This window comes from Mus musculus, chromosome 9 (genome assembly GCF_000001635.26).
Source record: "Mus musculus strain C57BL/6J chromosome 9, GRCm38.p6 C57BL/6J".
Lineage (NCBI taxonomy): Eukaryota > Metazoa > Chordata > Mammalia > Rodentia > Muridae > Mus > Mus musculus.
Genome location: NC_000075.6, coordinates 121,438,447 through 121,450,059, shown reverse-complemented (window position 1 = coordinate 121,450,059; position 11,613 = coordinate 121,438,447). Strand labels below are relative to the sequence as shown.

The 11,613-nt window shown below is 50.7% G+C and overlaps 1 protein-coding gene across 7 annotated transcripts in view; it reads right to left on the bottom strand.

The window, feature by feature from the left end:
* Trak1 (trafficking protein, kinesin binding 1) overlaps positions 1 to 11,613 on the bottom strand; it is a 177,418-nt gene that overhangs the window by 24,860 nt on the left and 140,945 nt on the right. For 6 of the 7 annotated variants that reach the window (NR_152160.1, NM_001357972.1, NM_175114.3 and 3 more), the window contains 7 exons: positions 9,274 to 9,390; positions 7,268 to 7,368; positions 6,326 to 6,434; positions 4,167 to 4,245; positions 3,240 to 3,370; positions 1,878 to 1,952; positions 1,107 to 1,238 (listed from right to left, as the gene is read on the bottom strand). Coding sequence is in view for 6 of the 7 variants with exons in the window: in NM_001357972.1 (NP_001344901.1) it covers positions 1,107 to 1,238; positions 1,878 to 1,952; positions 3,240 to 3,370; positions 4,167 to 4,245; positions 6,326 to 6,434; positions 7,268 to 7,368; positions 9,274 to 9,390 (744 nt within the window). In the remaining variant the exon portion in view is untranslated. Of the gene's footprint in view, positions 1 to 1,106; positions 1,239 to 1,877; positions 1,953 to 3,239; positions 3,371 to 4,166; positions 4,246 to 4,951; positions 6,435 to 7,267; positions 7,369 to 9,273; positions 9,391 to 11,613 lie in introns of those variants that run through there. The other variant, NM_001357973.1, reaches the window with a different exon arrangement.

The following is an 11,613-nucleotide window of genomic DNA, read 5'->3' as shown; positions in this document are numbered from 1 at the left end:
CTCCCCAGCCTGGGTTTGTGACAGTTTTAAGGCCTTGGCCGTTCTCCTCTAAGTTACCCAGTAAACTTACAGGCTCACCAAGCAGGACTTGGGAGAAACTGTTTAACTGGGCTGTCTGGGGTGGATAGAAACTGCCTTCTCTGTCTGGGGTGACTAGAAACAGACTTCCCAGGAAAAGTATTTCTGCAAGAGACTCCTCCCTCAATCCCTTCTCAGCTGCTGAGACAGCTCAGAGAGTGAAGATCAGATCCCTGGGACCCAAAGAACTGACTCCACAAAGTTGCCCTCTGACCTCCATGCATGAACCAACTCTAATCACACATACAAACACAAAAATAGTAAATAAACATTTTTAAAATTTAAAAAATTGACCCTTTTCTCGCCTTGCAGAGAATCTGTTATTCTGCAGACGAATGGAACAACGCCTGGACCCACAGGAGCTCTTGGGGGCTTGTTCTCGGGCTGCCTGTCATCCACGTGCAGTTGCTGCTTGGCTGGCTACAGCTCTACACTGTCTTGTGCTAACACCCACAGTGCTGTAGGACACAGCCAATGTGTGGCTTCCCCAGCTTAGGAAGCTATGGTCTGGTAGAACATACAATGAGCACGCTCACTTCCTTCTAAGTAGATATCACAGGGAAATGACTGGAGACTAAACTGGAAACCCCTTTGTCCGTCACCAAAGCCCTTCAGAGCCTTGATATCAAACAAGCCACACCAGGACTAACAAAATAAGATCATGGGGGAATGCTATTCCTAAAAAAGTTGGTTCAAATCCCTGACACCAACAAAAGGGTTAATAAACACACAAGGAACCAGGAGAAGTTCAGGCTCTTTAAGGCATGGGTAATAGCTGCCCAGACTAACATCTAACTAAATCAAGTTCTTTGTAAAAATCTCCTAACAGCTGCAGGGAGAGCAGCCTATAAAGAGCTAGTCCATCTCAAGGAATCAGGAGCCCCCAGCTGGCAGGTCCAGTGCAAACTTTAAAGAAGCAAGCAGCTCGCAGGAAAGATGTAGGACCAGGGATCAGAAGGGGACACGAAGCCCTGGGCGCTAAAGTCTGAGGATGGTCTGGGGAGAGGCGCACAGGAGAACCCACTCACCATGGGGAACAGGCCCAGAGAGTGGTAGCGCCGGGACGTGGGCATCGTCTTGTTCCGCAGGTTCTTCAACTCCTCCTGAGCCTCATGAAGCATCTCCATGCACTCCGCGTACTTATCCTCCAGCTCTCGGAGCTGTGGGGAGAGGCAGAGGGTCTCAGACAGCACCAGTGAGCACCCAGGAGCCAACACACCCACCAGCCCTCCCGCCTGAGAGGCAGAACCTGTGGCCCTGTGGGCCCACGGCAAAGCGGGTTGGATCCACAAGGCTGGCTTTTCACAGACTCGGAAAGCTGCTCACACGCTCACAGTGGGCAAGCCAAAGAAAACGCCCAGACAAAACATTAAAGAGGCTAAGAGGCAAACCCTCTTCTCCAGCTGCATCTTTCACTTTTGTTTGATACAGGGTCGGTTTATGTAGCCTAGGCTGTCCTTAAACTCATAGCCATCCTCCTGCCTCAGCCACTTGTGGACTGGGATATATGTACTACAATGCCCAGATTCAAGTTGTATCTTTGAACAGGCTCTTTACAAGTCTGTGGCACATCTTGTTCACCTATCTAGTGTCTATCAGGAGTTAGAATATGTCAGGCCCTGAGGTACTGAATCCAGCCTCCTTACGCTTACACCAAACGGCAGGCACAGAACCCAGGCAAAGCAGTATTATGCTAATTCAAGAGTGAAGTGTTTGGTATGAGGGGAAGGACCCGGGCCTATGGGGGAGTGGCTTCACTGGAACCCGAGGCCCGAGAGAGTTCAGGCAGGGACACCCACCTCGGCTGTGAGTTGACGCTGGGCGTCCTTGGCAGCGCCCAGGTGCTGGACAAGCTCTTCATTTTCCACCGCGCACTAAACATGGTAAAGAAAAGTCACCTCTGTTAAGACACTCAGGAGCCCGACTGTCCCCTCCTGTTACCTGTCTGTGAGAAGCTCAGCACTGTCTAGAGAGAAGCGTGCACCCGACGCTATGGCAGAGCACTGCCTTCCATATAATTAAAAAAAAAGACAGGCTTTTAAAAATGTTCTCATTCGTGTGTGTGTGTGTGTGTGTGTGTGTGTGTGTGTGAGAGAGAGAGAGTAAATGTGTGTGCACACGTGAGCACGTGTGTGTGTATGTGAGTGTACATGAGTGAGCATGTGTGAAAGAATGTGTATATGTGAGGGTGTGAGAGTGTGTATATATAGAGTGTGTATGAGTATGAGCATGTGTGAAAGAATGTGTATGTGTGTGAATGTGTGTATTCATGTGTGAGGGTATGTGTGAGTGCGTATAAGTGTGAGCATGTGTGTATATATGTGTGTGTATGAATATGTATGTATGGATATGTGTGTATATAAGAGAATTTGTATGTCTGTGTATGTATGTGTGTGTGAGCATGTGTGTGTATATGTGTGTGTGTGTGTGTATGACTGTATATGTGTATGAGTGTGTGTAAGGATGTGTATGAGAGAATGTGTATGTGTGTGTATGTATGTGTGTGAGTGTGTATAAGCATGTATAAGTATGTATGTGAGTATGCGTGCCTACAGTGCACGTGGAGGTCAGAGGTCACCTTATGAGCATTGGATGAACTCAGGACTTGGCAGCAGGCGCCTTTCTCCACTGAACCATCTCGCTGAGCCCGCCAGGTAATTTTGAAGGTAAAGTCTTCCCTGGGCACTTGGCACTTGATTATTCTCCATAGCCCAACCCCCACCTCCAGAGTCTGAGTGCTTTCTGGGAGTCTGTCCTCCCTCCCCTCCCCTTTCTGTCTATTTTCCCTTCCTTCTTTTCCAGAGGCACCTCCTCTCTTCCTCCCAGTCAGAGCCCAAGGGACACCAGTCAGACACACCACTCTCCCACAGACAATATCTGAAGGGACAACAAACAGCAGACTCCATGGTTTGTCAGATAAATCCCAAGGCTCCGTATCTACAGCACTTCTCTATGAACTCCACTATAGATCACCCTTAGGAGCAACATCATCATAAATAACGCCTCGGCCAACCTGGGCCGGTGGGGTTAGTGCCTGAGCTCACTAAGCCTCCTCCAGGAAAAAGTATGCATGGCTCAGGTGGGGAACGGGCCTCCCACTAACCACCTGTCCCATCCCCGCATGGCCACTGCCTCGTCACCCAGAGACACAGAAGCCTTACAGATTTTGCCTTCTTCTGTAAGTCCACGATTTGCGACAGCAGGTGGGTGATCTCCTCCTGCTGGCGGGCGGCATCTTCCGTCTTCTTAGCCAGCTCCTCAGAGATGCTCGCAATCTGGACGTTGGCATCCCCTGTGACGAAGTAATGACAAGCAGGTGGCTGAGTTGGAAAGCCACACACAGACCAAAGAGGGAACACCGTCTTTACGGGGAGGAGTGGGGATGGGGAGCACGGAGGGAGTGGAAGAGGACATCTTTCCAAGTGGTGATGTGGTCCCTGCGGGGGGGGGCTGGAAAGAGAAGGAACCCAGCCTTCTCATTGGCTGTCTCTCCTGTGAGGGCTGACTCTACTAACCAAGGCTGTCCTCAGGGCAGGACGGCAGGCTCCAGGAAGAGATCTGGAAGTGATACCCCAAAGATGGCTGCACTTGGCTGAACCCCAGTGCTCCACTGTGAACAGATCACAACAGGAACTCTGCACATGGAGCACTTTGCCTGTGGCTTTCCGTGGCATTTGGAGCTGCAGCCCATTTTACTAGACATGAATGTGAGTTGTGTTTCACTTCGCTGAACGCCCTTTCTCTTATCTTACCTGGAAACTCATAACGGAGGGCATGGGGAAGGTCACTGATTTGAATAGCAAAGCTGAGAGTCAGGCCTTCATTGTTGTAAATCAGATCATTGATCTGGGCCGACCGACCTTGAGCATCATCAAATGATTACAATATTCCAATACTGAGTAGACATTAAAATTAAATATCCACCTCACTGAGAGCATGGCTCTCGACTCACAAACAAGCAAAGGTTGCCATACAGGCTGGCAGAGGCCTTCTGCTTTCAGAGAATGCCACGGAGCCGTTGGCTGCTGGGGAGGTGGTGGGAGCATCTTAGAGGAGGAGGGGCAGCCGGGCAGGAGGGGCAGACATACTCAGCTCCTTCACGCAGTCGTTCACCAGCTGCTGCTCCTTCTCCTCATAGGTGATGGTCTCTGTCTTCAGCTGACAGGCCTGTGGATGTAGATGAATGACGCTCAGTCAGGGGACAGTGTCCACACAGTCAGGACTATCAGGTGGACCAGGGTCTGGGCACAGAGCTGGGCAGTCTCAGGCTCTGGTATGATCCCTTTCAACATCTCTGTCCCTGCACCATCACACACCACGCAGAGACATACCTCACCTGCATTCCCTGCCTAGGCCATGGGCGAGGCCCTAAAGCAGAGACCTGAAGGCTAGGCACCACCAGGGGGTGCCACACAGAGATGGGAGCACAAGTTCTACCACTGAAAGGCCATGGCATGTTAGTCTGTTTGCTACTTGCCTGTGTGCATCCAGCTCTCATAGATATAACACTTCTGTGGCCTTTATCATGCCTAAGACACTGCCCTGACCACAGCAGCTACTCTGTGAACAGCCACACAGGAATAGAACTGTTGCCATACCAGACACAGGTTCTGAAGTGCCATTAACTCTGTCTGACCCAGTCTACTAAGAACAAACTCAACATGTTAAAGACAGCGTTATGACATGGTCTCAAGAGTCTTTCCAAAATGGTGGGCCTGGGGGCTTATCCCTGTAACCCTACCTCTTGGAAGACTAAGGCAGAAAAACTGGTCTGGCCATGAATTTGGGGCCAGCCTGGGCTACACAGTAAGCTATAAGCCAGCCTGGGATACAGAGACCCTGACCCAAACAAACAAAAGCCCCACAAACCAAATAGTCTGGAAGTGATGGTGCACACCTTTAATCCCAGCACTTAGGAGGTGAAGGAAAGCATATCTCTGAGAGTTCAAAACTAGCCTGGTCTACAGAGTGAGTTCCAGGACAGCCAGAGCTATATAGTGAGACCTGCTCCCAAAACAAAACTGGAAAAGAGAGAAGGCACACATAGCTATTTGTAGGACTTTAGACAGCTTGCTCTGGCTGAAAAGAAGAGAGAAGAATGAGACAGCTGGCTCCAAGAGTGTGGTAGGCCCTGACCACAGGCAGAGATGAAAATTCTGAGGGCACACATGGGGCCACCAAGAAACCACACCTGGATCAGAGCCCTTGTGTTCTATCTTGGGATGGAGGGGCTGGGTGCCTGGGACTGAGGCAGTCACCTGCGCCAGATGCCAGGAGACTGCAGCTAGGAAGCATGGGCTTGCCCTTCTTCAGCCATGGGTCTGTAAGACCAAGCCTGGGTGACATTGTCAGTCACCCTAAATCGCTGACTAGTGTGGGGTCTGCAAAGATAGGCCGTGGGAAAGAGTTCCTTGTGCCTTGACAGGAGGCTCTTTCCAGTGTGTGGCAAATTCAAAGTGACAGATGGTCTGCCCTCCTGGGGTGTCTCTGGAAGTCTAGAGCCAGCTAAGGTAGGCTCACAGCCCAAATCTGATAGACAAGGGCCATCCCTTTGCCTACAGACAAGCTCAATGCTAATAAAGACAAAAAAAAAAAAAAAACACTAAATCTACTCGAATCAGAGGTTTTAGAGAGTGGTGGTGGGTGAGGGGGGAAAAAGCTTGGGTTTAGAGCCAGAGGCTGCGGATCCGGCCTTTGTCATTTATTAACTCTGACATCTTCAAACACCCAACAGCCTGGCACCTGAGTCTCACTGCAAATGAGACTCAAAGTAAGCAGCTGTAGGCCCCGCTGTGAAGACTAACAGCAGTGATGCTAATAACAGTAATGTAACAATCGTTAACAACGTCGGGAAGGCGCCTAGTACAGTGCCTTCCAGGTTCCCAGGCTGCCTCGGCCCAGCCTTTCCAAGTTCACCATGGCAGACCTGTCTCTGAGACCTGGTACTGAGACCTGGTACGTCGTCCTCTTGGTGCATCTCTACTCCTTAACAATCACCCTAGCCTTCGGGCCAGCGCTCGGCTCGCGTGCCTGTACCCGACTCAGTCTCCACCCACTGCGACAGCCGCCCCGCCCCGGAAGCCACGCCCACACAAGGCGGAGCCTGCAGCCGAGCACCCTGACTGGAGAGTGCAAGCTCAATCAGGATGTCTTCAGATGGGCGCTAAGCAGATGGCACTGTCACTGAAGCTGTCGCTGCCAGAGGGACACCCCCACCCAAGGGGCGAGAGCGGGGTACACTTGTCACCTCGGATCGAAGTACAACGTTCTCCTCTTCGAGGTCCTTGAGCTTCTTCTGAAGAGAGTCCAGGTGGAAGTAATTCTGGACGGAGGAGGAGGACTCGTTCCTCTTCAGCCTAGGAGAGAAGCAAGCTCAAAATCAGAGAGGCGAGGCCCTTGTCACCTGAGCCACCTTAGCTCACAACAGGGGGCCAGAGGGCCAGGGTCATTTAACCAATGCAATTTCGAGATGCGCATCTATTCACAAGGAAGGCTTTTGTGGGCTGCTGAAGCGGCTCAGAAGGGAAAACTCTTGCTGCCACACCTGACAACCAGCCCAGGACCAACAAGGTAAAAGGAGAACACTTAACTCCCGAAAGCTGTCCCCGACCTCCACATGTAAGCCATGTCACGGCCGTGGCCCCACCCACCCACCCACCGCAATGTACACAAATAAATAAATTAAAAATTAAGTGTTCTATATCTGCCTCATATGTGAACTCAGTGCTCATGACCCTGTGACCTACATGTTCTTAAGAGCTCCATGCTACAATGAGGAAATCAACATGGGGTGAGGTCACAACACAGCTGTGTCCCTACAGCAGGCCACTAAGCTCCCAAGAGCAAGGGTCTCCTGGCTTTCACAGAAGCATCCAGACTTCTGTCCCAAGGACCTGAGGCTCCGGGATCTATGTTTTCATCCACCATTGAGCACACCCCATTCCCACGGATGTGCCAGGGCAAAGGGCCACTCTGACAAGCCAGGATTGACACCTTGTAAGAGAGAAACTGCCCTCCACTCAGCAGCTCACTTGAAGCAGTGAGGTGGTGTCATTTGAGGCCTTCAGATGGCCGTTCTGGGAAAGACTATCCCCAAGACGCTAGTGGCCCTGCCTAGGGGCCTCCAAGGGCACCCATTGCACATCAGCCCGCCTGCCCTCAGCTCTGGGCACCTGTGCTGGAGACTTACGGGGTTGAGCAGACGGACTCAGGCTCGCTCTCCTCAGCGGCACTGGTGTAGAATTGAAGCAGCTCGTCTTTCATGGACAGCTCATGTCGGAGCTGAGACACCTGTGCGGACAGCAAGGGGGCAGATCGATGCTTGCTGGAAGGTGGCAACGTCTTTCTGTGCTCGAACGCCAGAGAGGGGTGGCATCCCAAGTGAAGGCTGGTTTGCTACTCAGAGTCTCAAAGCCTTGAGTTTGACAATGTTTAAGAAAAGCCCAGTCCATCAGTTCTGGGTTGGAAACGGTCTATGTCCTCACATTTGGTCAGAAGAGCAGAGAGGGGAGCAAGCAGAAGGCTCTGGAATGATCAGGGGGTTGATGCTTGTTGGCTCTGGAAGCAGCCAGGTGACCAGCTGGGCAAGTGGCCAGAACAGTGGGCCATGATACTAAATAAAATGAGAGGCCACTCACTTTGTCAGAACCCACCCAGTGCCATCTCAGAGCAGATCTATGGCTGTGCTGCCTCTGGGTGGGCTGCCAGACTCCACCCCTCTTAGAAAACCACACAGCCCTCCATGTGACCAGCACACCTCAGTGTCCCTCAACAAGCTGGTCAGACCCTCTGCTGCATTTAGAGGTTACTGGGCAGAAACTCAGGGTATGGGAAGAAAGACAAGACTTGAGGAAAGCCACGCTGCTGACTGATGAGGTGGCTCTGCCATGTGGCTGGTGTGGGCTTTCAGACAAGGCAGTAGCTACCATAAAACTTCTCACCTGCCTTTCCAGCACTCAGTGCTGGTAAGTGAGGGACCAGGGCTGTGAGGGAGAACTGAAGTCTGTTTTCTGATGTGGCTAGGGGTTTGTTCCAACTTTCCCACACCACGCAGGGCGTGGACTTGGCCATCCTTGGCGAGTCCACTTGTTTTATATGCTGCATAAAGGTTCTCCCTACCTAGAGGGGCCACTTGATGATTCCCCAAAGGGAAGCATGACATCATAGCTTTCCAGTTCAAAGCTTCCCCTGAGAAGCAGGCCATCTCCACTCCCATGGAGTAGAATGCTCTCTGTACACACCCAAAAAGTCTCACACCAGATGGCCACTGAAGGAGGCCAGTAGACGACCACTCGCTGACACCTAGGTGATGTCTCCCTCTACTCAGAAAGCCGACCTGCTTCCTTACCTAACTGAGGCCATTTCCCTGAACCAGGGACAGCAAGAACATTATTTCTCCCCGCAACACTACAGCATTCCAGCTTACCATTGTTGAGAGCAAGCTGGGGGCGACACACTTTCTTACAAGTGGATTGAAAACATTAAGCCCAGATCTGAAATAGCTTTAATGAGAAAAGGGAGTAAGACTGGCTACATCTTAGGGTCTTTGGTGAGGGCATCCTTTCCCACTAAGGAAGTTAATGATGGACAGAAAGGAAGAAAAGGTGGGAAGGAAGAGTCCTCAGAGTTAAAACTTACTGCTGGGAGAACAGCACGAGAGGAGAGAAGCCTCCATGGACAGCTGGGCTCTGACCTCCAAATCCCTGTTCTGGCAACCCCAGCTGACTGTTATGTCTCCATGCAGTTTAAACATCACTTCCAGGGAGTCAGCATCCTTCCTCCTGACTCTAGGCTCCCCTTGGTGATGGTGAAATAGTCCACAGCTGTCCTCTCCCCTGACAGCCTGAGCACCATGAAATGAAGAGTTTATACAATGAAGACTGCAGGCCACAATGTTGCACCGAGTTTATACAATGAAGACTGCGGGCCACAATGTTGCACCGAGTTTATACAATGAAGACTGCAGGCCACAACGTTGCACCGAGCTTATACAATGAAGACTGCAGGCCACAATGTTGCACCGCTCCTGTACTTAACACAGTGTAAGAAGGGCAGCTGCTCCTGCACCTGCTAGTTCTAAGGACCCAGCAGAGAAGGTCTACATGTCAAGTCTGGGTTCTCTTGAGTACAAGTCTTGCCACACCTGCCCGTACTCCCACCCATCTCCCTGACTACTTCCAGGCCAGCAGTCCTCACCTCCTCCCGGATGTGCTCCACCTGCTCTTCCAGCAGTTCATTCCTCTCAGTTAGGGTCTTGTTCTTCTTCAACAATGACTGACCGATCCTCGCAGCCAGCTCCAAATCCCGCTCTTTCTATGAAAGGCAAGAGGGAGAATGCAGACTTAACCCTGTGCATCCTGGAGGAGCCAACAGGGTTCAGTGTCAGATGGGCATGCCCAGAAACAGTAAGAGTATTAACAGTTCGCCATCCAGGTACTAGATGCCTGTTAAAGAGCAATAACCTTGGCCACACATGTGCAGGAGCCACGCAGGAAAAGTTGATGAAAACCAGGCACATGGAGGCAAAAATGCTTTATTTGTTAAATCGTTGGTAATATTTCTCCCTACTTGAGAGCCAGCACATGGAAACACCATTGACTCGGATGGATGGATGGATGGATGGATGGATGGATGGATGACTGGATGGATGAATAGGTAGGTGAATTGGTAGACAATAGATGAATCTATAAATGGATGGATGGATGAGTGAGTAGGTGAATGGGTGGGTAGGTAGATGGATGGATGGATGAATAGATGGATGGATGAATGGGTGGATAGATGAATGTGTGTGGGAACTAAAAGGGGTCCAGGGGAAGGGGGGGGAGGGAGGATAGCCCATGTCTGGCCAGAGTTCCTCCTATGCTCTGGACAGACGAACAGATGCTTTCCACTCAGCCCCAAGTGGGCATCCAAGCCTCTGACCCACTCGACGGGGGATGGACAAGGGGTAGCCCCCGACCTGGGGGCCCGGGGCCACACCCTGTAGCCCCAGGGTTATGGGAGAGAGGACTGAGGGAAGAGAGGTTCCCACACAGGCAAAAGTAAGAAAAGTAAGTGCAGCTAAACAGAGACAGTCTATGGGCTTAGAGCTTGATTACAGAAAGGCAGGGGAAAGAGAAAAGGTAAAGAGAGAGAGACTGGCCATGGCCAAGAGGAGAGAAGGAGGAAAAGGAGAGAGAGAGAGAGAGAGAGAGAGAGAGAGAGAGAGAGAGAGAGAGAGAGAAAGGCTAGAGAATAAGAGGGAGAGAGTGGGAGAGGAGAGAGGAGAGAAAAGACAAAAAGAGAGAGGAGCAAGAGAGTGAGGAGAGGCCAAACAGACCCTTTTAAAGTATGCTGCTACCTTTTCTGTTGCTAGGTAACTGGGGAGGAGTTTAGCCTGAAGGTCAGAAGCTTGGGACATTGCCTACATGACTGCTAGCCACACACTTCTCCTGTGGGGGCTGAGGGGAGAGGTAACTTTGACAGGAGCCAGGGTTCCAAGAAACATGAGAGAACTCCTTCTATCCCATGTAGATGAATTATCAGCACCGGTCCCAGGGTTCAACATCTCAGCTGGAGACCAGGCCATCTGTGTATAGCCCAATGCCCAACAAATGTGTAGGTGAATAAGTAGATGACAGATGAATAAATGGATAGATGGGTGGATGGATGAATGGGTGGGTGAATGGGTGGGTGGATGGATAGATGAATGGGTAGATGAATGAGCAGGTGGATGGATGGATGAATGGGTGGGTGGATGGGTAGGTGAATGGGTGGGCGGATGGATAAATGGATGGATGGGCAGGTGAGTGACTATGCTCCTGAATAAAGCAAAGAGCTTGCGTAGGAAGACAGGCATCTTTAGCTCATATCAGGAGGACTGAACTAGAACATGCTGAGTTCCGCATTGTAACCAAGGAAGAAACAATGTTTAAAATAAATTAGATAGGACTCTATTTGTTTTGCTTTTTTCAGTTTCTTCTTATTATTTTATTTATTTACAAGAATAATTCTGTAAGGGCAGAGAACCTGTATCAGCTGCTCATACTTTAGAGGCTTTGTACGTGTAGGAACAGGCTGTTCTGACAATTCAGCCATGACAACAGGCAGACAGAGTGGGCCACACAAAGGCACGGCTGCCTCAGTGGGAAGAAAGATGTCCCAGGTAGGGGACAGGTGCCAACTCCAAATCCATCCCAGTAAGCTCCACCTACTTGCATTAGATAGGCTGGTAAGGTAGAGGACATTCTAGGAGACCTCACCACTTCAGAGTCTACGCCAACTGCCCTCTTCACTTACTCTACGAAGAAGCTGGATGGGCCGGCTGGAGCAGAGACAGTTGAAGGCTCCGATTCCACACTGGGTACTAACTACCCTCATAGCCTGAGTGTTCCTTTTCCCCAGAACCAGCAGCACTATAGTCTTGTTCAAGCCACAGAGGTGAGAAATCACTAATCACAGTTGGTAACTTGCATGACAGAAATGAGATCATAAAAAGATGAAGAGGCACAGGAAAGCAGGTGAGCTTTTCACGCAGCATTGTACAGAAAGGGATGC